Consider the following 26,919-nt stretch of genomic DNA (forward strand, 5'->3'; position numbering starts at 1 on the left):
ACCTCGTATTGCTGTATTCCACACATTCAGGTGAACCCTTCCATCCCCTGACTCCACCTCGTATTGCTGTGTTCCACACATTCAGGTGAACCCTTCCATCCCCTGACTCCACCTCGTATTGCTGTGTTCCACACATTCAGGTGAACCCTTCCATCCCCTGACTCCACCTCGTATTGCTCTGTTCCACACATTCAGGTGAACCCTTCCATCCCCTGACTCCATCTCGTATTGCTCTGTTCCACACATTCAGGTGAACCTTTCCATCCCCTGACTCCATCTCGTATTGCTCTGTTCCACACATTCAGGTGAACCCTTCCATCCCCTGACTCCACCTCGTATTGCTCTGTTCCACACATTCAGGTGAACCCTTCCATCCCCTGACTTCCACCTCGTATTGCTGTATTCCACACATTCAGGTGAACCCTTCCATCCCCTGACTTCACCTCGTATTGCTGTATTCCACACATTCAGGTGAACCCTTCCATCCCCTGACTCCATCTCGTATTGCTGTATTCCACACACTCAAGTGATACATTCCATCCCCTGACTCCACCTCCTATTGCTGTATTCAACACACTCAGGCGATACATTCCATCTCCTGACTCCATCTCGTATTGCTGTGCTTGCTCCACACATCCAGGTGCACCCTTCCGTAACCTAACTCCATCTCATATTGCTGTGTTCCACACACTAAGTCTTGGTTGAGCTACTCTGTACCCTGACTTGTATTGTTTCAGACGACAGTTGTTGGAATCTCACCGATCTACAGGAATAGACGACTTGGGAGGTGTCAAATGGTCCCTCTGTCTCTGTCTGCTGTTGACATTTCTCATCATCTACTTCACTCTTTGGAAGGGAATTCAGCAATCTGGAAAGGTTGGCATTAAAACCATGATAATAGCTATAACAACAACAATAATAACAACAACAACAACAACAACAACACAACAACAGCAGCAACAACAACAATAACATAATAATAACATTAAATTTATATCCGTGCCAGGCAATAATACAATTCAATATAGCAACAACAATATAATAATAATAATAATAATAATAATAATAATACAATCTATATCCATGCCAGGCAGTGCAATATGATGAACACCATTTAATAGTCGACATGTTTACTGGTTGGTGTGTATGTTTGTTTGACAACTACGTTGATTTATATATACTTCATTATATATATGGTCATTAGGTTGACATGGGTCACAAATCGAGTTGCAACACGACCAGTTTAAACTTGGATGTGTACTTTACATCAACGATGTATTTATTATACTCAAAATGTATTTTACATCTGAGCAACAAAAGTCGTACATGTGTACAAACAAGAGCGAAATGGCTGTCTCGACAATGTCTCGTCTGCTATCATGAAACCATTACAATAATAAAAAATCGAATCTGCGTAAAAACAAGGGCGAAAGGGCTGTCTTGACAGTGTCCCGACTGCTGTCACTCTACAGGACTTCATTATCGGTTTTCAGGAAGAATTCCACTTTCATGAGTCGATTTCTGTTGTAGATGGCATGGGTGACCGCTCTGTCTCCGTACGTCGTCCTGTTTCTGATGCTGATTCTCGGATGCACGTTGCCAGGCGCGGCAAACGGAGTCAAGTATTATATCGTACCCGACTTTGAACGTCTGCTTTCACCGGAAGTAAGTGGTTACTAGTCATTACTATAATAATAATAATAATAATAATAATAACAATTGATGATGGTGATGATGAAAAGGAGGAAGCATATGTTTACTGGTCACAACTGTATAATAATAATAATAATAATAATAATAATAATAATAATAATAATAATATTAAATAATAATAATAATAATAATAATAATAATAATAACAATTGATGATGATGAATATGTTTACTGGTAACAGCTAGGGATGGGACGATTATTCGATGTTACCGATGAACGCAGATTTAGGCCCACGGTTCGGTACACCGTTTTCCAATTTGCGAACCGCGGTTCATTTCGTTTTTTTTTTTTTTTTTTTTTTAATGGTACATGTGTAAACGTTTCCGCACATTGCTGGTAATCCCAATGACCCGTAAAGTATTCGGCCAATCACAACATTCGATTCCCTCAAACCGAACATGTTTGGATGGGCGATAGATGCCGTTCGGATCCTGCACAGAACCCACGAATTTCTTGCCTGGACCGTAAAAATTGTAACATCCCAAAATAGTGACTGACCTCAGTGATTAATTCACCGTGAGAATAAACATTTTTAGTATGTTTCGTCCCAGTTTTCAAAATTGCAAGTAAAGATGTGTTAAAGGGACATTCCTGAGTTTGCTGCACTTCTTAAGATGTTATCGACTAACCGAGACTTTGTAACGATTGTAATTACATATCAAATATATTTTTTTGCATAAAATATTAGGGGCTGTATATTAAACGTGTTTCTGATCGTTCTAATATTTGTACTAGGTTAAATTTAATCTTAATTCCTGAAATATAGTTTTTTCGTACGTACGAAATTATTTGAAGACAAAATCCAGTTTGGGCTTCTTATAAATATTAAGACGACCAGAAACACATTGAATATACAGACACTGATACTCTAAACAAGAAAATATATTTAATATGCAAGCTTAATCGTATAAATATATTATTAGTTGGAAACATCTTACGATGTACCAAACTCGGGAATGTCTCTTTAACTTCAAGAATTATAAAATGGCGCCCAGTTTCCGACATATTAATAACGATTTAACATCGCTAATTTTCGTAAATTTTTTTTTATCAGGACGAAATCGTCCGCAATTCCTGAACTACAATGTACGCAAACTACTTTGCACTTTTTTCTCTGTTTTTTTTAAAAATATTTGCAGATTTATTTTTTCATTTTCAGTACAAGCAAAAAAAAAAAAAAAAAAAAAAAAAAAAAAAAAAAAAACTTTACAAAAGTAATAATAATAATAATAACTAGTTAAATAATTGACTATTATATATTATGTACTTGTGCTTGCTTATCTTTGTTTTTTAATCAGTGATAGCTTTATGTAATTTGTGTTGAGTTAAATAATCCCTAGCATTCTCGCCCCCAAATTATTTTGCCAACTCTCTGAACTCAAATCCTGAGGGACACATTGCCCAAGTATCCCAGACCCAACACGCTAACATGGCATGGTAAAAAAGCATTTTTTGTTTTCTAGTCAAGATATAATTTTATATTTAGAATTATTTTACAAATGACCATTAAAAATAAAATGTCTTGCTCTTAAAATAGTTTATAAAAATGTATGTGTGATAATTGGCATACTTGTACTACTTGTAAAACGTATCGTGAATAAAGCGAACCGCGAATAAATCGAAATGTGGACCAAAAACCGAAAACCGAACCAAAAAAACCCAACAACCCCGAACCGTCCCATCCCTAGTAACAGCTGTATTTATAATGATGACCATCATCATAATTAAAAAAAATATATATAAAACATAAAGGAAACCACCAAACACAAACAAATTAAAAAAAAAAAAAACCTACTAAAAAGCCCTAAAAACACAACCAACCCAGTGTGCTTAAAGTGCATTATCAGTATACAAAAAGAGTATTTAAAAAACATATCTTAATTTTTTTTAGGTGTGGATAGACGCAGCCGGACAGATATTTTTCTCCCTGGGTACAGGTATTGGAGCTTTGATTGCGCTAGGCAGCTACAACAAATTCAACAACAACTGTCTTTTGTAAGCTCTTGGTTTTGTATTACATGTTTCATTAGGTGCGTTTTGAGGGTTTCATTTTATTTATTGTTTTTAAATTACATTGTTGCATAACGGCAGCTTTCCACTAAAAGTATGTATTATCTTTTGCTTTGAAATGTAAGTATTATACCTTCAACTATATGCCCATAAAAATTCAACGAAACAAAAATAATTTGCTAGATGTTAGTTTTGTTGTTGTTATTTTTAATTTTTTAATTAGAGAACCTTTATAGAACAACCGGCAATACTGGGCGTATGAAACTGCGTGGAACACTCCGTAACGTTTCTCAAGCGGGTGTTGCAAACAGATTTTGATGTCTTTGTACAAATCATGTTGTTGTTTTGTTTTTGTTTTTGTTTTTTCAACTTATTTTCGTGCTTATCCAATTAAAGTTCGTTATCCTGGGCACAAACCTTAGCTATCTTGGCTGTCTGTTCAGGAAAGTGGGTTAGTTGTTAATTGTTAGTGGTTAGTGAGAGAGAAGAGGGTGTAGTGGCCTTACACCTACCCACTGAGTCGTTAAAACTCGCTCTGGGTGGGAGCCGGTGCCGGACTGCGAACCCTGTACCGGGCTGCGAACCCTGTACCTACCAGCCTTATGTCTGATGGCTCAACCACGACACCACCGAGGCCGGTAAATCGTCTGTATTTACGGCCCTATCTCGGTGCCGACAGTCAACTTACCACATTTTGTGAACTCGCCGATTGTTACGTAATAAGACAGGAACGGGGCCGGACGTAGTTCAGTGGTATAGCGCTTGCTTGATGCGCAGTCAATCTGGGATCGATCCTCGTTGGTGGGCCTATTGGGCAATTTCTTGTTCCAGCCAGTGCACCACGACTGGTATATCAGACGCTGTGGTATGTGCTATCCTGTCTGTGGGATGGTGCATATAAAAGATCCCTTCTTGCTAATCGAAAACAGTAGCCCATGAAGTGGCGACAACGGGATTCCTTTCTCAAAATCTGTGTGGTCCTTAACCATATGTCTGACGCTATATGACCGTCGTTAAATAAAACATTTCCTTCCTTCTAAACGCGATTGTTTACATGACGTGTAAGCACTGTACAATTTCAATATTCCTTGGTTATCTATCCAAAGATTATGCGTCAGATCAGTTAATTTGTCTTTATTTGACTCGGATAAATGTAAACGCAACGAAATGTGTGGCACTTGTAACTGTGATACTGCCCCTTTAATACAATCTGAACCGGCCTCGATGGCGTAGCGGTTAAGCCATCGGACATAAAGCTGGTAGGTACCGGGTTCGCAGCCCGGTACCGGCTCCCACCCAAAGCGAGTTTTAACGACTCAGTGGGTAGGTGTAGGGCCACTACACCCTCTTATCTCTCACTAACCACTAACAATTAATAACGTTAATAACTAACCCACAGTCCTGGAAAGACAACCCAAATAGCTGAGGTACGTGCCCAGGACAGTGTGTTTCAAACTTAGTTGGATATAAGCACGAAAATATGTTGAAATAAAATGAAATACAATCTGGACGACAATGTCATTAACATTAAAATCATATCTCAGCTCAAGGCAGTGGAAAAGGATGTTTTGACAATGTCGTAATTGCTATTAGATGTCACGTGTGTAGGAGGAACGCCACTGCCAAAACCTGTCTGACGCAAATCTAAACATGTACACGACAGAGCCCATCGGATATAGAAACAGTTATGATGACACGCAGCAATGAATTTCTGTCCAAACAGTGTTGATGATAATAACCTTACAATATTGATATGACTACTGAATATGATGCCCAGTGGTAAAATGCTCGCCTGATTCGCGGTCAGTTTGTGGTCGATCCTCGTCGGTGGGCTATTTTTCATTCCAGCAGTGCAACACGACTGGTATACCAAAGGCCGTGGTATGTACTATCCTGTTTGTGGGATGGTGCATATAAAAGATTCCCTTGCTACTATTGGATAAAAATGGCGGGTTTCCTCTTTAAGATTATAATGTCAAAATTACCAATTGTTTCACATCCTGTAGCCGATGATTAATATATCAATGTGCTCTAGTGGTGTCATTAAACAAAGCAAACTTACGTTTCTTCCAATATTTTAATATGACCGTCTTGCTCTTTGTCTCTGTATCTTTCTTGGGTGTCTGTTTCTCTGTCTTTGTCTGTCTATCACTCTCTCTGTCTCTCTCTCCGTCTCCCCCCCCCCTCTTTTTTCTCTCTCTCTTTTCATGCTAGAGTGACCATAAATTCGTTGCTATTGAGATCTACATAACTTGTATGGTGATAATTCGGTATACGGTTAATCCCCCCCTCTCTCTCTCTCTCTCTCTCTCTCTCTCTCTCTCTCTCTCTCTCTCTCTCTCTCTCTCTCTCTCTCTCTCTCTCTCTCTCTTAAAGGGACATTCCTGAGTTTGCTGCATTGTAAGATGTTTCCGACTAATAAAATAGTTCTACGATTAAACTTACATATTAAATATATTTTCTTGTTTAGAATATCAGTGTATTCAATGTGTTTCTGGTCGTCTTAATATTTGTAAAAAGCCCAAACTGGATTTCGTCTTCAAATAATTTCGTACGTACGAAAAAAAAAAAAAAAAAATCGGAAATAAAACGAAATTTAACCCAGTACAAATATTAGAACGATCAGAAACATGTTTAATATACAGCCACTGATATTTTATCAGCAATATATTTGATATTTAATGACAATCGTTAAAAAGTCTCGGTTAGTCGATAAAATCTTAAACACTGCAGCAAACTCAGGAATGTCCCTTTAATGCTAGAGTGACCATAAAGTCGTTTTCCAATTGCAGGGATGCTGTATTAACAAGCTCTATCAACTGCGCCACAAGTATAGTGTCTGGTTTTGCCGTTTTCTCGATGCTTGGCTACATGGCAGAAATGCAACACACGACTGTAGACAAGGTTGCAAGTACTGATCGCCAATTGAACATAGAAAGATTATTGTCGTACATAATTCCTTATTAATACTAACAGTGATAGTAACAGCTCATTCACATTGGATGCGACGCGGTGCGTGTGGCGTTGCTACAGGGTGTATACTACCAAATCAAATCCCATAGACGACAATAGGAACATATGTTGCTGAAACTTCTACTTGCAGCGTATGAATCGACATACATACCACAGATATAAATACTACCACCCCTCACCCTTAAAGTGAATCAGAAAACAATTGGGGTCACGCTGCTCATTTCAGAGATATCGAGTAGCGTCTATGACTACTCAAGTTCTGCACAAAATTTAAGTACTTTTTTTAAAAAACAATTTATTGGTACCCCATACATGTTTTAAGCACATGGTTACTTGACACAGCTTGGTACAAGATGAAATAAAATTGCATACAGTCATGTTTTGCGCAGATGAAACTATTTTTTTTTTTACAACCAACACACTGACATTTATCACCAGTCACAGGACTTGTGGTGTTAACGTTTCTATCAAAAGTTCGGTGCACCTCAAACTTTGACCTAGCCAGAAGTTATTTAGTTTAGTACTACCTACAGACATTAAAATACTCTGTTTTCAGTTTAATACAGCACTCACACTCAGCTGTTCACACTGGATGCTTACTGTCCGGCTTTTGTGCTTTCTTAGAAACATAGCGTATTTTACTCTAGTGTGAATGAGCCCTAACAATCTTAAATTAACTGCACTCATAATAGAATTACACACAAAAAAACCCCATTGCGTAACATGTATACTTATAGTCCGTCCCATCATTCTATTAAAATGTTATTTTGTAAATAATTGCATTTTGGTTTGACGTAAGAAGAAAAATAGGCCTAAAAGTGTTTGAGAAATAACAAACAAATACAATGTGTATGCGCAATTTACAAATCAATCGACTCGGAAATAAATAATTTGTAGTAAATTACATAGTATGAAAAGAAAAAACGCGATCCCTGTGGGACGGACTATAGTGGTTAGAAGACACGGTTAAAGGGGAGCGCCGTCACTTTGCGGACCCATCTTTTGGCTTCATACCGGCCTCGGTGGCGTCGTGGCAGGCCATCGGTCTACAGGCTGGTAGGTACTGGGTTCGGATCCCAGTCGAGGCATGGGATTTTTAATCCAGATACCGACTCCAAACCCTGAGTGAGTGCTCCGCAAGGCTCAGTGGGTAGGTGTAAACCACTTGCACCGACCAGTGATCCATAACTGGTTCAATAAAGGCCATGGTTTGTGCTATCCTGCCTGTGGGAAGCGCAAATAAAAGATCCCTTGCTGCCAATCGGAAGAGTAGCCCATGTAATGGCGACAGCGGGTTTCCTCTCAAACTCTGTATGGTCCTGAACCATATGTCTGACGCCATATAACCGTAAATAAAATGTGTTGAGTGCGTCGTTAAATAAAACACTTCTTTCTTTGGCTTCATACACAATAAATATCCGAAAGTAATATTTTGATATGATATATTTGACAAAAGGTACTTTTTATTTCTTTTATCTTTTAAAATTTAAACTTAATATTTTGTGCAGAATTATGAAAATAACACACACAAAAAACCCAACCTATAAACAGCGTTATCTGCGTGTTATAGAATTTTGACAAGGGTCAAGGTTAGTAGACCAGTTGTTATTTTAATGTCGCGAAGCTTTGTAATGTGTGTGTATTCGTGGACAATAATTCATGAACCTCATAGGGGTGAATTGATGGTTTTTCATGGTTCTACACGGCTGACAATATTTGCTGAAGGTCCTGGGATGGTGTTTGTCGTGTGCCCTCTGAATGTAGGTTAGAGGTGTGTGATATAATATGCTATGTTTTAATCAACAGCTGAAGGTCCTGGGATGGTGTTTGTCATGTGTCCTCTGAATGTAGGTTGGAGGTGTGTGATATAATATGCTATGTTTTAATCAACAGCTGAAGGTCCTGGGATGGTGTTTGTCGTGTGCCCTCTGAATGTAAGTTGGAGGTGTGTGATATAATATATTATATGTTTTAATCAACAGCTGAAGGTCCTGGGATGGTGTTTGTCGTGTGCCCTCTGAATGCAGGTTGGAGGTGTGTGATATAACATGCTATGTTTTAATCAACAGCTGAAGGTCCTGGGATGGTGTTTGTCATGTGCCCTCTGAATGTAGATTGGAGGTGTGTGATATAATATACTATGTTTTAACCAACAGCTGAAGGTCCTGGGATGGTGTTTGTCATGTGCCCTCTGAATGTAGATTGGAGGTGTGTGATATAATATACTATGTTTTAATCAACAGCTGAAGGTCCTGGGATGGTGTTTGTCATGTGTCCTCTGAATGTAGGTTGGAGGTGTGTGATATAATATACTATGTTTTAATCAACAGCTGAAGATCCTGGGATGGTGTTTGTCGTGTGTCCTCTGAATGCAGGTTGGAGGTGTGTGATATAATATACTATGTTTTAACCAACAGCTGAAGGTCCTGGGATGGTGTTTGTCGTGTGCCCTTTGAATGCAGGTTGGAGGTGTGTGATATAATATATTATATGTTTTAACCAACAGCTGAAGGTCCTGGGATGGTGTTTGTCATGTGCCCTCTGAATGTAGGTTGGAGGTGTGTGATATAATATGCTATGTTTTAATCAACAGCTGAAGGTCCTGGGATGGTGTTTGTCGTGTGCCCTCTGAATGTAAGTTGGAGGTGTGTGATATAATATATTATATGTTTTAATCAACAGCTGAAGGTCCTGGGATGGTGTTTGTCGTGTGCCCTCTGAATGCAGGTTGGAGGTGTGTGATATAATATATTATATGTTTTAACCAACAGCTGAAGGTCCTGGGATGGTGTTTGTCATGTGCCCTCTGAATGTAGATTGGAGGTGTGTGATATAATATGCTATGTTTTAACCAACAGCTGAAGGTCCTGGGATGGTGTTTGTCATGTGCCCTCTGAATGTAGATTGGAGGTGTGTGATATAATATACTATGTTTTAATCAACAGCTGAAGGTCCTGGGATGGTGTTTGTCATGTGTCCTCTGAATGTAGGTTGGAGGTATGTGATATAATATACTATGTTTTAATCAACAGCTGAAGATCCTGGGATGGTGTTTGTCGTGTGTCCTCTGAATGCAGGTTGGAGGTGTGTGATATAATATACTATGTTTTAACCAACAGCTGAAGGTCCTGGGATGGTGTTTGTCGTGTGCCCTTTGAATGCAGGTTGGAGGTGTGTGATATAATATATTATATGTTTTAACCAACAGCTGAAGGTCCTGGGATGGTGTTTGTCATGTGCCCTCTGAATGTAGATTGGAGGTGTGTGATATAATATACTATGTTTTAATCAACAGCTGAAGGTCCTGGGATGGTGTTTGTCGTGTGCCCTCTGAATGTAGGTTAGAGGTGTGTGATATAATATACTATGTTTTAATCAACAGCTGAAGGTCCTGGGATGGTGTTTGTCATGTGTCCTCTGAATGTAGGTTGGAGGTGTGTGATATAATATACTATGTTTTAACAGCTGAGGGTCCTGGGATGGTTTTTGTCGCCTGTCCTCTGGCGATCGCCACCATGGACGGTTCCCAGTTCTGGTCCATCATCTTCTTCATCATGCTCATCACACTTGGACTCGGCAGCTCGGTAAATACACAGCTTATAGCACCACGGCTATACTTGCCGACCATTTACTTAACATAATTGTATTCACCACTATTATAAGCAACTAAATATTAACATATACAATTAAGCAAAAAGAAAGAAAGAAAAAAAGATACCCATAATGTGAAATTGTATTGCTTTGATAAACTAGAATGACAGTTATAACAGGAACAGTAGCAGCAGCAGCAGCAGTAGTAGCAGCAGCAGCAGCAGCAGCAGCAGCAGCAGCAGCATGAGCAGCAGCAGTAGCAGCAGTAGCAGCAGTAGCAGCAGCAGTAGCAGCAGCAGCAGCAGCAGCAGCAGCAGCAGTAGCAGTAGCAGTAGCAGTAGCAGCAGTAGTAGTAGTAGCAGCAGCAGTAGTAGTAGCAGCAGCAGCAGTAGTACCAATAGCAGTAGCAGCAGTAGTATCATCAAACCAACAGCAGCAGCAGAAGCAATAGTAGTAGTAGTAGTAGTAGTAGTAGTAGTAGTGGTAGTGGTAGTGGTGATGATAGTGGATGACCTAGTAGTAGTAGCAGCAGTTCTAGTAGTAGTTATATTACTATTTAATTAATATGCTGTTATTTTTATTTTTATTATTCATAGTTTGGAGCTTTTGAATCAGTCCTTACAGCTTTGTGCGACCAATTTCCAAAACTGTCCGCCAACCGACCGATTGTACTTGCTATTGTATTAACATCATGCTTCTTAATTTCACTACCAAGCGTAACTTACGTAAGTATAAAACATTACTTGCTTTTATTTATTTATGTATTTTATTATTATTATTATTATTATTATTATTATTATTATTTCTTGTTGTTAGCTTTATATAGTTTGTTCTGTCTCTCCCCCTTTCCCTCCCTCCCCTCTCTCTCTCTTTCCCTCTGTTCCCTGTGTCTCTCTTCCCCCCCCCTTCCATCCCTTTGTCTCCCCCTCTCTCTCTCTTCGTGGATTGTTATAAATAAATAAATGTTATTTATTTAGTTTTTTGTTTTGTTTTGTTTGGATGAGTTATTTAAGGCAAATGTTCTCTTTCTCTTAGGCCTAGTAAAGTGTTCGTGCGCGTGTGTAGCAATTTCAGCAGGGGGGTTTAGACCGTGGTGAGCGAAGTTTTATAGGGTGTCACAGGGAGACATGCTTCCCCGGAAAAGTATTGAAAGAAGAGAAAAAAAGCTTGAACAGGGGGTGGTTTTGATGCCCAAAACTCATCCCCTGCACTGACTCGCGCCTGGTGTCATAGACTCAGACTAGTTGATTCATCTACATACTATTATTTCGTTTGAGTTAATTACATGTTACTGTTTTCCAGGGGGGTTCTTACGTGGTTAATCTGCTGGACCTGCACGCTGCACCCACACCACTCATCTTCTTCTGTTTTATAGAGGTCGTGGCAGTCAACTGGGTTTACGGTGAGTGACATTTTTCTTTCTTTCGCAAACGTTGTGCTCTACAGGGCTCAACGTGTCCATTGCCAAATTATTCAATTGCTCAATTGTTCAAAATGGCTACAATATTTAATCTTAGTCTAGCAAACATATTGCTTAAATTAGCCACATTTTAATCATTTTAAAGGAAATACATTGTACTCTATATATCTGAAAATTGGCTAAATCAAACTATCTTACTAGTGTGAGTCCTGGGTCTGTAGGTAGTAACATTTAAACGATTACACAAACATTAAATACTCCAAAACCTTTTTTAAAATTGTATTACACTATAAAATTGTTTCTAGTGCTATCTCTTTAAAGTTGTTTATCATGTGTAAGCCAACGAAATGGAACCAAAATTTCCAAGATGAATAAAAAAAAGAAAGAAAAAAAGATGTTCCAAAGTTTAGTAGTCGTCCTGAATAGCCTGTTTTCTAATTATTTTTTTTTATAGAATATACGTACGTTTAATTAAGAATTGTCTGTATCTATTTCTTTTACGTTCTTCGGGGTATGAAAAAAAAAAAAAAAATCATCTGCAAATTGTGCGAATCGGGGAAGCCGTTCTCACATAAGTTTGCGGATGTGTTTTTTTTGTTCATACCCAGATGAACAAAGGACCATATCCAGGATTGTTTTCTCTACACATGCGTATCACATAGGAGTACCGGGACAGACCAAAATGTTCACTCTAAGTTCCAAGACACTACATTCCTCCCCAACTTGAACAGAAAATTGTCAAAGAAAAATACACAATGCATTTCTATAACTTGGCACACAATTACAAAACTTGGATTTGACAGTTTGAATATAGTTCACTTTTGTCATCTTGTATTTATCAGACAGCCATGCAATATGCATTGTTGACAGCGTAATCGTCAAGTCAAATGATAGTCTTTCAGGCGTGTTGGAAGTCGACGGTTGCGGACTGGTCTTGCTGGCATCTCGGTGTGGACTGGGGCAGGTGTAGACATGGTCGGCTTAGGTCAAACAAATTTCGAAAGAGTCCTCAGCTGCTTGGTCGGAGTGACAGGGGACCTGGACTGCTGCCAAGTGGGCTGAGGAGTTGATTGCATTGATGTCTCGATGGTGTTGTCATCTTCACCCTCCTCTTCCTCATCACTTAGAGAGAGAGTTGTGTACCGTTGATAGGTTTAAAATGTGAGGAGTTGCGAGTGATTTGTCTCTCACCACGTTGCGCATTGATCATGGTTCCTTTCTTGTGGACGATGACATAAGGCAGATGAGAATATGGAGTTGACAGTTTGTTCATCCTCTTCTGCTTCACTAGGACATAATCACCTGGCGATAGATCTGATACTCGTGTGTATCGTTTACGTCAGCATAGTTGGTCATTTTGCACTTGCTGATATGGTCATTTTCAGTAATGCGGCTGTGGACAGATCTGTGTGATAGGAGGCTCGGGCAGACCAATTTTCATCTTGTGGCCAGTAAGTGCTTCGAAAGGAGATACTTTGGTAGAGACGTGCGGTGTACCTCTATAGAGACGTAGGAAAGTGGGAATCTGTGACTTCCAAGCAATGTTGTCGATGACTGATGCATGGATTGTCTTGTTCAGTGTAGCCATGAAACGTTCAACCTCTCCATTCGCTTCTGGCCAGAGGGGCGTAATCTTCCTGTGATGGATCGCGAAACTAGACATAATGCTTGTGAATTGAACAGAAGGCCATTATCTGTTTTGACTGTTGTTGGGATTCCTTGGTGCGAGAAGATCGTTTCCAACTTTGGTAGAACTGCTTTGGCAGAGGTGGATGGGACGATTTCAACCTCGGGAAATCGACTATACTCCATCTATGACAACGAGCAAATGATCCCCTGATGAGAGTCAATGGCAAGTCAATGGCAAGTGAACTCCATGGTTTAGATGGCAAGGGAGTGGGTTGAAGAGGTTCACGTTTTGCAGGCCCTGGACGTGATGCTTGACAGGGAATGCAGGATTTGACAGCGTCTTCCACAAACTTCTCTCTGATGCATTGCTTGGTCTTAACAATTCCTTGGTGTGCTTGATGTGCTATTCTTCGGAGAACCAAACCATCATGGATGGATAGTTCTTCTCTGAACCTGGTGAAATTTGATATCTCTGGGTCTTTACAAAAGCCAGTTTGGATTGACAACATCAAACTTTGGAGTGTTTGATCTTGCTTTGTGGCACGTCTTCAGTCGTCATTGATTTGGGTATGGCATTTTGCACGACATATGCGATGTATGCTTCACCAGCATTCTCGCGGTTTAGTGTATTCTGAGTGTGACGGCTGATGTAGTCGGCTGGATTTAAGTCATCTCTTTCTGGAGCATAGACTAGTGTCATCTCAGGCCATAAGACGTAAACGCCATCTTTCCATCCGGGCTGTAATTGGGTTTTGGCTGTTCGTGATTCCCAGTAGTGACTTGTGATCAGTGATCACTATGAAACTGGAGCCAAAGAGGTACAGATGGAAGTGTTCTACTCCATAGACAACTGCCAAGAGTTCTTTGTCTGTTTGAGAGTAACGTTGTTCAGTGGGAGTGAGAGCACGACTGGCGTAGCAAATGTCCTTTCCTTTCTGGGTCAAAATTGCTCCTAGACTGTAGTTTCTTCCTTAGGTTTGAAGTAAGCCATGACTGGCGTTTGCGTCAGAGATTGCTTCAGCTTGTCAAAAGCTTGTTGTTCTGTGTGTGACCATTTCCATGCGATGCCCTGTCTGGTGAGCTTCCTGAGGGGCTCAGTCATGGTTGTGTAATCAGAGATGAACCTCGAAATGTACTACGTCATTCCTAGGAAGGAACAGACTTCGCTGACATTCTCTGGAGGAGCTGTGTTGATAATGGTCTTAATCTTGTTGGGATCAGCCAAGACACCATTTGCACCAAACACATGTCCAAAGAAAGTCGGTTCATTTGTGGAGAACACACATTTTTCTATATTGACATTGGCACCACTCTCTTCTAGCTTTTTCAGTGTGGCTTGAAGACTTATATCATATTCAGATTGTGTTTTGCCATGGACATTAATGTCATCAGAGAGGTTTCGAGCACCTGGAATGTTGCTGAGTATTTCTGCGATTGCGTTTTGGAATATTTCTACAGCAGCGTTGACTTCGAAGAGTAGGCGTTTGTAACGATGAAGGTAGTGATGAAACGACTCGATTCATCCAGTTCTAGCTGATGGTATGCGTTAGTCAGGTCTAGTTTGCTGAAAACAGTTGAGTCGTTCAGGTCAGCAACGAGATCGTCAAACGTCGGCATTGGGTGTCTTTCTCTTCGTATGGCTTTGTTAGGTTCTCTCATATCAACGCAGATTCTTACACCACAGCTTTTTTAGGGACAACTATGATTGGGCTCGTCCATGGCGTAGGGCCTTCTACCTTTCCAATGACATCCATCTTCTCGAATCGATCGAGTTCCTTCTCAACATCTTTGCGGAGGTGAAACGGGATGTGTCTATGTCTCTGCGATACTTGTGGTACAGATGTGTCAATATGTAACTTGATTTTGATATCCTTGATCCGACCCATGGTTCCATCAAATAAGGCGGGAAACTCATCAGGAATGGTTTTTGGACCAGTTGGAAGGGAGAAATGGATCAGCTGCATCGTCTGGGCTGTTTTACCATTCAGAAGGTTGCTGGAGGTGTTTGATTCTAATACGTAGAACTTTGCCAGAGTTTTGTTCGACTCATAGCTTATTTCTGAATCAAAGAAACCTTTTACAGGAAGAGGATTTTTAGAGCCAAATGCATATAACTTTGGCACTGGAGATTGAAGCTTGGGTTTGTTGGCGAGTGCATCGTATGCAGAATGACCTATGATATTAACAGAAGCACCAGTATCAATCACAAAGTCAATGGGACAGTTCATGATGCATGCTGTGATCTTTGGTGAGTTGACAATCTTGTCAGTGATGGAGAATACATGCTCTTCATCATTAGACAAATCTTACCATGGATGTAGACATGCAGACACGTGCATAGTGTCCTATTTTCCCACAGCTCGAGCAAGTCTTGCCTCTGGCTGGGCAGTCATTCTTGGAGTGAGGACAATTGGGACGACCACAACGGCTGGAACCACCTCGACAATAAGTGTTGCCTCTATGACTGGGACAAAGGGTAGTCGGTTCTATTTGCACACATGTACTACGTTGGCATCCATTGTGAAGAGAGCGACCACCGGAATGATTGGAACCACGTGAGTGATGATATCCTTGTCCGCGATGACCATGATGATGTTCATTGTTGACAGTGTAGGAACTGGTATCACTGGAGATAGCATTAACAGCAGCAGCATTTTCAATGATAGCAGCTCTGCTTTCAGAAAGTTCCATACTGCGAGCTTCATCTAGCACTTGCCTGAGAGTTAAATTGTCCTTCAGAGCTTTCCTGCACACTCTGGTAGATGTGCAGCCTTGTATGATTTGTCCAAGAATCTCTTTGTCGACATCATGTGTGTCACAAAGGTCCGCCATGCCTCGCAGACGGGTGTGGAAAGCATCAACGCTCTCACCTTCCTTCTGGTGTGTTTACCTAAACTTAGATTTTTCGTAAGAAATTTTCTTTTTGGGAGTGAAATACTCATTCAGGGACTTCTTTAGCACAGTATATTCCCTACTTCAGTAGAATGTTAATTAATTTGTTTTTAATTATATACACGTACCATTTTCATTCGGTGTGGCATCATCATCAAAATTATTGGGTAGAGGGTCATATACATCTTGAATAATTCCCTCCACCGCCTTTTCTTCGCCAGTTGGACTCGGTACTGGAGCTCCACCACCGGTGCGGAAGGTTTCCTGCCTGACGTTTTTTTCTTTTCTTAGCCCGTGTTTTTAGATTTTTCCAACAGGCCTTTAATTGTTTGGTTGTTCGGTTGTGGGTATTGTCATCAGCGTTATATTTACTGGTTATAGACGACCAGACACTTTCTTTCTCCTTGCTGCTTCTGCTATCCGTTTTCTTATCCTCTACTAAATTCCGATGTTCAGTAATTACAGCAATAAGTATTTCCCGTTCATACGAGCTGTAATTGGTACAAAGTGTTGCCATAACTGATTAAAACAAGACACAATAAAGGAGTACATGAAATGTACGCAACATGGAACAGCCAGGTTTTACTGAGCGAGATACTGATTTCGCACGTGAAATGTGATCTATAATCATTGATGGTTTATTGTGAACTAGGTTCAGGTGATCGTGAGCGAGGGTTTAAACCTTGCATATTTGAGCGGTCGACGAGAAATCGGCTCTAAGTCTCCGAGTTTGTTTTGTTTAATGACACCACTTGATTAATTAATCATCGGCTATACGAAGTCAAACCTTTGGTAATTTTGACACGTATACATAAGAGGAAACCCGCTACATTTTGCCTAATACAACAAGGGATCTTTTATATGCACTTTCTTACAGCCAGGAAATCACATACCACTGTTAACTCACAGTGTGCTTAACCAACTCAAGATGGACCATTTAAGTAGAAAATCTGACTTGAGCTTGCAGAACGTGGGTTAATTTGCACAATAATCTTTACCAAAGCGCTAAGAGTATCGAAGTTTCATCAACAGTTTTTGGAAATTCAATGACTATTGTTGCATGACATGTACTTCTAAAGTCTTGCACTGGCGTAGGAAGCGTGTGCCCCCCCCCCCCCCCCCCACGCACACACACACCTTTCAGATATTTTGCTTTATATTTGCTTTATAATAGTGTAAACGTGTGTAAATATAGAAGGGTGCCCCCACTTTTTGGCACCTTCCTACGTCACTGTGACTTGCCAACCAGTCTTAACCTCAATGCAAACAGTATAATTATTGCACTGACATGTACTTCTGAACCCGTTTTGACCTCGATGTAATTCTTTCATTACTCCTGTTTTTCAGGGTGGCGTCGATTTTCGTCAGACATTGAGCAAATGCTTGGCCAGCAACCTTCTATGTTCTGGAAAGTGTGCTGGGTGGTCATTTCACCAATTTCTTTATTGGTAGGTGTAAATCTGAACGACAGAACTGTTACAATAGTCACAATTTGTACCTCTGCAATAGCAGAGTCCAAAGCATATTTTTACAAGGTCTTGACTGCTACCATGAAACACGGTCATTCATATGCTTTGTAAGAGGACCGCCACGCCACATTGCCCCGTTCCACGAATTTAATATTTTAAGCTATCGTAGCACTACTATCGTGGTATGGGATATCCATGAAGTAACTTTGTCAGTTTATTTACTAAGCGATACCGGGTAATTGCCGAATGCATAAAACATGAGTTACCTCCCGTATTTTCGTGACAAGGTCGTATGGTCATGAGTGTTTTTCATCGAACACCGAGTTTCATAAAAGGTATTTGGTATATATTAACTCCATCTTTACACAAAACGTTAGTATCCTTAGAAAATGATCAAATCATCATCTAACTATCATTGGACATCTACGTTAGTGGCTTACAACTGTAATGAAATTTACTTTTCGGGTCCCTACATCGGGACCACGGGTTCGGCTACCCCTTTCGGTTGTAGACTTTTGCTGGTACTAAGAGTCGATTAATAATTCTCTAGAAGGCTGAGATTACCATAAACCAGACCGACTTGGCTAGCACAGAAAACCCAAACTAACAAATAAACAGATTACACATTTATTCGAGGGAGTACAAACAAATAACAAATATGTATGGTAGTCCTCTAAGAATCCATATATGAATTGACTACCACTAAATAAATAAATTTACACCCACATATCCATACAAATAAATATTTATATTTAGGGACGTGTATGAATGTGTCGTGGATTATCCCGACAAAGAGAATATTCGCGGAATTATAAATTCACATATGCAGGACAGCCCACACCAAATAATTAGGCTCTACACCTTACACGATTACCCATCCATGCCGGTGTACACGAACTCCGTTAAATCATATATATTAGACAGCCCCCTTCAAAGCTATTTTTAACCAAAACACCCTATTAAAGCAGTCGTTAATCCATATAATTAGGACTCACTTATTCGGAATGGGGTTACAAACCATCGACAATGACGAAGACCGCTTATTAAAATCAACGAGATCCTAATTTAATCAGGTTTAATTTATTCAGACGGGTCGTCCATTCTCTAACTCAGCCAAAACGATTAAGCGGACAGTTCGTGCACGGTAAAAACACGGAATTATATATGGGACGATTACACCTTACACGTAACACGGGTCATTGCATGACTCGCTTTACGTAGCTAATTTATAATTTTAATAACCGAATCTTATAGGATATACATTGGTTAAATGTATGTATAAATGGGCAGACAGCTAGGAATGGAAGCAAACATGTTTACATATATACTCTTCAAAAGAAGAAACGCAAAACCACATTGTCGTAACATTTGGAGAATTGATTTAATTATTGAATGGTGAGTCCGATAATTACCAAATGTTGCAGGATTGTTCACAATTCACTCTAGTCCATTGTGAGTAAGTGATAGGACACACCACCAAGGTCAAGGTCATCTGGAGTCAATACCGGGTGTGGCCTCCGCGTGTGTTGACAACTGCCTGGCACCGCCTGCCCACTGAAGCAACCAGAGTACGGATGACGTCCCGGGGGATGGTGGCCCACTCGGCCTGCAAGGCTGCTGCCAGCTCGGGCAGGGTCTGGGGCTGTGGTTGTCGCTGTCGGAGGCGTCGGTCCAACTCGTCCCATAGATGCTCAATTGGGTTCAAATCCGGTGATATCGATGGCCAAGGAAGGACATTAATGTTGTTGTTCTGTAGGAAAGCCGTTGTGAGACGTGCTGTGTGAGGCCTGGCGTTGTCATGTTGGAACACTGCGTTGGCGTTGGCCATAACTGGAACGATGTGTGGCCGGAGGATCTGGTCAATGTAGCCCTGTGCATTCAGGTTGCCCTGCACGTGGACCAGGTCAGTTCTGCCAGTGTGTTAAATGGCTGCCCACACCATGACACTACCCCCGCCGAATCTGTCCACTTCCTGCACGCAGTTTGCCGCATAACGTTCACCACGACGCCTATACACGCGACATCTTCCATCATGACGTCGGAGCAGAAATCGGGACTCGTCACTGAACCACACCTGTCTCCATCGCAGTTGAGGCCATTGTCGATGAATCTGGCACCACTGCAGTCGGAGTCGACGGTGTTGTGGTGTTAAGATGACACCTCGAACTGGACGTCTGGCACGAATTCCTACCTCACGTAGGCGGTTCCGTACGGTCTGGTCGGATATCCTGCGCAAACCTGGTATTGCTGCGGCTGTGGAGGTGGCAGTAGTCAATCGTTCCCGAAGGTGGCGTACCCGGATGTAGCGGTCCTGCCCGGGGGTAGTGACCCGTGGTCGACCGGATCTAGGGAGGTCACGTGTTGATCCATGTTGCTGGTAACGGTCCCACAGTCTGGAGATGGTGCTTGGGGACACATGGAATGCCCTGGCAACGGCCGTTCTGGATTCGCCTGCGTCTAGTCGGCCGATGGCATTGTTTCTCTGCGGTTCACTGAGACGTGGCATGTCCTGGATTGTCAACTGTCGGCCAGATACAGAGGCCAGGCAAGCGAACACCCTGCACTTTTATACTGTCGGTGTTCATGTTGCACGTGCAGACAACGCACGTGCAGTGGTGACATGGTTTGCACGTGGCTGCGTTTTTGCGAATATTCACATTTTGGAACTTTATTGTACAGTAGCTGCGTTTTATCGAATGTAACCGTGGGAATGTGTTTGGGACATGCAATGACCTTATATTCACAAAGCATGAACCGGTAGGAAACATAAAATCGGAGTTATAACCCATTTGTACCCTTTTGCGTTTCTTTTTTTGAAGAGTATATATAAAACGAAAAACAACACAGCACACAAAACCTAACCTCACAGAAAAACAACCCGAGCACAAGTGGGGATGAATAACGTGCGTCGAAAAATGATCTAACCTGACCAACCTGATTGGTTGATTCAGTCAGGCCACACTCTTGCACGGACTTCTGCCGACAACATTTAAAACGGTTGCACGACACTTATTGTATTATCCCTCGTAGCAATGAGAAAATAACGTTCCTGATATTCCTAAGTGAGTAGAGTTAGATCATGCTGTTAATGTAATTAGTAAGAGATATAATCAGAATCTTAACTGAATATAATAACCAAGGAAAATATGAAGGAAAATATGAAAAGATAGACAGACTGAAAACCAGGAACGCTACACAACTGCCTCGAACCTATTGTAAAATTTCACAGTAATTTACGACGATAGTAAGCTACGCCGCGTCGTGGAACGGGCTGGCGATTGTAGAAAGAAAAAAAAGAGGTCCGGATGGTAGGTATTTATGGCGATACTAGTGCTAAGATTGCTTCGTGGAACGCGGCTCAGGACGTTACATCCTTACTGACATGTTAGCAAAGGGACTCTCAGTACTGGGCCGACAAAACTGAACCTCCACAGGATATATTGTCAGGCAGATGTGATATGCACTCGCGAATCACTGTTCATACATTTCATAAGAAATGGTCATCGCTGTGAACACCCGTTTGGTGAAGGACGTGGAAAAATGTTATCTGTTGTGGTAGTTATTGTTATCGGCGGTAGTGTTGGTGATATTTGTGTGTGGTTCCATTTTTTGTTTTAATCATGTGAACAAGGTTGGCCGAATGTAAAACAACTGGAGAGAAAGAAAGAAAAAAATGTTTTATTTAACGACGCACTCAACACATTTTATTTACGGTTATATGGCGTCAAACGTACTGTTAAGGACCACACATATATTGAGAGAGAAAACCCGTTGTCGCTACTTCATGGGTTACTCTTTTCAATTAGCAGCAAGGGATCTTTTATATGCACCATCCCACAGACAGGATAGTACATACCACGGCTTTTGATAAACCAGACTTGGTGTACTGACTGGAACGAGAAATAGCCCAATGGGCCCACTGACGGGAATCGATCCCACACCAACCGCGCACCGAGCAAGCGCCTTACCACTGGGCTACATCCCGCTCCCACAACTGGATGGAGACAGCAATATAATTGAAACAGGGAACTTTAATGTACGTTCTTTAACAGATAAATAAAGAGGGCACTTTTAAATTCGATCCGCACCTATCAATCTATTGTTTCCTCTTTTTATCTTCGTATACCGTTATTTTATTGATTTGTTTTGAAATTGTGTTTTTAATTTTCATCACCATGTGTTTAACATATTTCTGTTAGTATTATTAGTTGTCTCTCTCTCTCTCTCTCTCTCTCTCTCTCTCTCTCTCTCTCTCTCTCTCTCTCTCTCTCTCTCTCTCTCTCTCTCTCTCTCTCTTAGTTCAAAAGTGTCCCTTTTAACTACTTTAAGACTCTCTGTTATTGTCCTCCGATTTCCTTATTCGTAACAGCACCCTACCTATTTTATAGTACGGCTCTGAACTGAACGTATAATTGTGACGGTCTATTCTGTTACAGGTGTTACTTATACAAACCGTTTATAAGTACCCTGGCCTGATGCTCGGGGATTACGTCTACCCTGCGTGGTCAGTTACTCTTGGCTGGTGTCTAACGTCTGCTTCCATAATGTGTGTACCAGGTTTCATGATCTATTCGTTCTTTGCTGCGAAGGGAAACGTGAAGGAGGTCAGTATAATATAGGAATCTTCCAAAACCAGAATATTACCTAAAGTAAAACATGCATCCTGAGAGTACTACTATAGCAATACATGTCCTGTACTGGGCCCAACAAATGTTCTTATCTCCTAGGTTCAAGGACCATAACTCTTTGAACAATGGATAAATCTTGGTCTGTAAGAGTACATAGCAAAGCAACATACCAAATTTTATCTCAGTGTGTTCAGCCATTGCACAAAAAATAAAGTCCAGAAAACACATTTTCATATCTCCCAAGTTCAATGGCCATAACTCTGTCAAAAGTGAGTAAATCGCCATGAAAGTCAACCTTGATCAGTAACAGTACACAATAAAGCTGTACACAAAATGGCAGCTCAATATATCGATGCATTGTGAAAAAACTGGAAAATTGTATGTGTAACAGACAGATGGTGTGGAATATCACAAAGTTACAGTTCCTACATTTCGTAAAATATTCCATATTCAGTATTGTCATCGCTTTGTTTTTTTGTTTTTTTGTTGTTGTTGTTTTTTTTTTTGGGGGGGGGGTATTTGGGTTGTTTTTTGTGGGGGTGGGGGGTGGGGGAGCACACACACTGATGGAATGAAGTATGGAAACAAATTGTGTTGACGAACATTTAATTCATTACTAGCCTACTAATGTCTGTATAAAACAGAAATATCTAATATGGAATTGAATATCAGTGATATGGGAATACGGAATTGAATATCAGTGATATGAGATTGTATATTAGTAATATAGGGTTGAATATCAGTAATATGGAACTGAATATCAGTAATATGGCATTGAATACCAATAATATGGGATTGAATATCAATAACATCGTTAAATTCCTGACACTATGGATTGAGGGTTTTGGTTGCAGCCACTATTTACTATTACTATTGATGTGGTCCCATATATTTTTCCGTCAGTTTCTTCTCAAAGCAATAGTTTTTATTTTCTGATATCATGATAATGGCTATCTTATGATATAAGACGCCCCGTCCCAAGAGTTAACATTGATTTGTTATTACTTTCAATAATATTTAATTGTTTAAAATTACAATCAATTTCAGAAAATCCGAAAGATCGTTTATCCAACTGAATCCCCAATACAGGTTAAATATTAGAAGATGTGGAAAACTGAACTGGAAGTGAAATATGCAGAAGAATATGGATACTGCTATTCGAAATATATTTATAATAATACTATAATTTATAATAGTGCATCAATATTTGCAATGAATCACCAGACTCGGTTGCAATATTACTATACTTATCAATTTTACAATTATGTGTTTTTGTATAGTCAGCTGTATGCATATATCTGTATTATTCACAAGATGGATAAAATATATTTAATCACACCATATAATAACTTGTTTTCTTTTGCGTCATACGTATACCTTTGTTTGACATCCAATAGTCGATGTGTATTAGTTTGTGCAGGGCTGTTTGACATCCAATAGTCGATGTGTATTAGTTTGTGCAGGGCTGTTTGACATCCAATAACCGATGTGTATTAGTTTGTGCCGGGCTGTTTGACATCCAATCGCCGATGTGTATTATTAGTGTGTGCCGGGCTGTTTGACATCCAATAACCGATGTATATTATTAGTTTGTGCAGGGCTGTTTGACATCCAATAACCGATGTGTATTAGTTTGTGCCGGGCTGTTTCACATCCAATAGTCGATGTGTATTATTAGTTTGTGCTGGGCTGTTTGACATCCAATAACCGATGTATATTATTAGTTTGTGGAGGGCTGTTTGACATCCAATAACCGATATGAATTACTTTGTGCCGGGCTGTTTGACATCCAATAACCGATATGTATTAGTTTGTGCCGGGCTGTTTGACATCCAATAGGCGATGTGTATTATTAGTTTGTGCCGGGCTGTTTGACATCCAATAACCGATGTATATTATTAGTTTGTGGAGGGCTGTTTGACATCCAATAACCGATATGAATTACTTTGTGTCGGACTGTTTGACATCCAATAACCGATATGTATTAGTTTGTGCCGGGCTGTTTGACATCCAATAGGCGATGTGTATTATTAGTTTGTGCCGGGCTGTTTGACATCCAATAACCGATGTATATTATTAGTTTGTGCAGGGCTGTTTGACATCCAATAACCGATGTGTATTAGTTTGTGCCGGGCTGTTTGACATCCAATCGCCGATGTGTATTATTAGTGTGTGCCGGGCTGTTTGACATCCAATAACCGATGTATATTATTAGTTTGTGGAGGGCGGTTTGACATCCAATAACCGATATGAATTACTTTGTGCCGGGCTGTTTGACATCCAATAACCGATGTGTATTAGTTTGTGCCGGGCTGTTTGACATCCAGTAACCGTTGTATATTATTAGTTTGTGCCGGGCTGTTTCACATCCAATATCCGATGTATTATTAGTTTGTGCAGGGCTGTTTGACATCCAATAGCCGATATATATTAGTGTGTGCCGGGCTGTTTGACATCCAATAACCGATGTATATTATTAGTTTGTGCCGGGCTGTTTCACATCCAATAACCGATGTGTATTAGTTTGTGCCGGGCTGTTTGACATCCAGTAACCGTTGTATATTATTAGTTTGTGCCGGGCTGTTTGACATCCAATATCCGATGTATTATTAGTTTGTGCAGGGCTGTTTGACATCCAATAGCCGATATATATTAGTTTGTGCCGGGCTGTTTGACATCCAATAGCCGATATGTATTAGTTTGTGCAGGGCTGTTTGACATCCAATAGCCGATATATATTAGTTTGTGCCGGGCTGTTTGACATCCAATAGCCGATATGTATTAGTTTGTGCAGGGCTGTTTGACATCCAATAGCCGATATATATTAGTTTGTGCCGGGATGTTTGACATCCAATAGCCGATATGTATTAGTTTGTGCAGGGCTGTTTGACATCCAGTAGCCGATGTATTATTAGTTTGTGCAGGGCTGTTTGTCATTCAATAACCGATGTATATTATTAGTTTGTGGAGGGCTGTTTGACATCCAATAGCCGATGTGTATTAGTTTGTGCAGGGCTGTTTGACATCCAATAGCCGATGTGTATTAGTTTGTGCCGGGCTGTTTGACATCCAATAGCCGATGTGTATTAGTTTGTACAGGGCTATTTGACATCCAATAACCGATGTGTATTAGTTTGTGCCGGGGTGTTTGACTTCCAATATCCGATGTATTATTAGTCTGTGCAGGGCTGTTTGACTTCCAATAGCCGATATATATTAGTTTGTGCCGGGCTGTTTGACATCCAATAGCGGATATGTATTAGTTTGTGCAGGGCTGTTTGACATCCAATAACCGATGTGTATTACTTTGTGTCGGGCTGTTTGATATCCAATAACCGATGTGTATTAGTTTGTGCCGGGCTGTTTGACATCCAATAGCTGATGTGTATTAGTTTGGGCAGGGCTGTTTGACGTCCAATAGCTGATGTGTATTAGTTTGGGCAGGGCTGTTTGACGTCCAATAGCTGATGTGTATTAGTTTGGGCAGGGCTGTTTGACGTCCAATAGCCGATGTGTATTACTTTGTGCAGGGATGTTTGGCACTCATTCTTTCTGTCTTTGTCTATGTTCATGCGTGTATGTCTATGTGTATGCATATCAGTGTGTGTTAAATTATCTGTGTATAGTTGTTACAGATTGAGTGTCACAACAGTGATGATATCAAGTGTTCGCAATAGGTGAGCATATCCTGCTCCACCGGTCGCACCAGTCATGAGTATTGCCACCACAGCTGTCTAATGTCATCTCATCGAAACCTCTTGACATCCAATAGCCGATGATTAGCAAATCAATGTGGTCAGTAGGTATGTGTCACATGTCAAATAAATAAAACATGTCATATATTGACAAATTTAAATGTATAAGTAGATATATTTCACGTGCCAAATAAATGAACATGTCGGATACATGTAAGATAGTGTAAGATTGAAATGTGCGGCAGGATATGTTTCACGTGTCTCACGAGAGAGATGTCCACTTTAAAAGACTTTTAGGGCGTATTCGCACTAGACGCGGCGCAAAAAGAGAAATACACTGCTTCCAATGAGAACATTTTTACTGAATGCGTGCGCTTCGTGCGTTTGACAGCTGCAGTGAAATGAACGACCACTTGATGCATAACGCCAATGCGGTTTAATTGTTTTAACAAAAATATTCAGGTGCAATTGTAATCTTTCACATTTAACATAAACATATAAAATACAACCGTTAGTTGCAAAGCTATAGTTGAATAGTTTATATATGATTACGAACCATACGATCAAATATAGAAAATAACTGATTACTGTTAAGATTTTGGATTTATCCTGAATAGGTTAGAATGGTCAGTGCAATCCTATATGATTCGAAAATGTTTATGAAATTAACCATTTTATTTCACAACTTTACCGTTTTATAAGGTAGTAGGCTCATACGTGTTGAATGCCTTATCACCTATAATATCTATACACCAAAACAAAATAGATCTTAAATAACAACAATTTATTTCTTCTTCTTAAAATAAATATTTTTTTTGGAACGTTTTAAAAAAAAATACAAACCATCAACTGCAAATAACATTTAACAATACACCATTCCTTTACAGATCATAGCTAGT

The 26,919-nt window shown here is 40.3% G+C and overlaps 1 protein-coding gene across 1 annotated transcript in view; it reads left to right on the top strand.

Annotated features, from left to right (window-relative positions):
- Positions 1-23,663, top strand: part of LOC121368494 — a 59,274-nt gene extending 35,611 nt beyond the window's left edge. The window contains exons 21-30 of the mRNA XM_041493231.1: positions 738-876; positions 1,531-1,665; positions 3,605-3,708; positions 6,516-6,634; positions 10,162-10,280; positions 10,884-11,012; positions 11,590-11,689; positions 17,576-17,676; positions 22,134-22,301; positions 23,373-23,663. Coding sequence (XP_041349165.1) covers positions 738-876; positions 1,531-1,665; positions 3,605-3,708; positions 6,516-6,634; positions 10,162-10,280; positions 10,884-11,012; positions 11,590-11,689; positions 17,576-17,676; positions 22,134-22,301; positions 23,373-23,426 — 1,168 coding nt within the window. The 3' untranslated portion in view covers positions 23,427-23,663. The remainder of the gene's footprint in view (positions 1-737; positions 877-1,530; positions 1,666-3,604; positions 3,709-6,515; positions 6,635-10,161; positions 10,281-10,883; positions 11,013-11,589; positions 11,690-17,575; positions 17,677-22,133; positions 22,302-23,372) is intronic.
- The last annotated feature ends 3,256 nt before the right edge of the window (positions 23,664-26,919 follow it).

The sequence above is a fragment of the Gigantopelta aegis genome, chromosome 3 (genome assembly GCF_016097555.1).
Source record: "Gigantopelta aegis isolate Gae_Host chromosome 3, Gae_host_genome, whole genome shotgun sequence".
NCBI classification, from domain to species: Eukaryota; Metazoa; Mollusca; class Gastropoda; order Neomphalida; family Peltospiridae; genus Gigantopelta; species Gigantopelta aegis.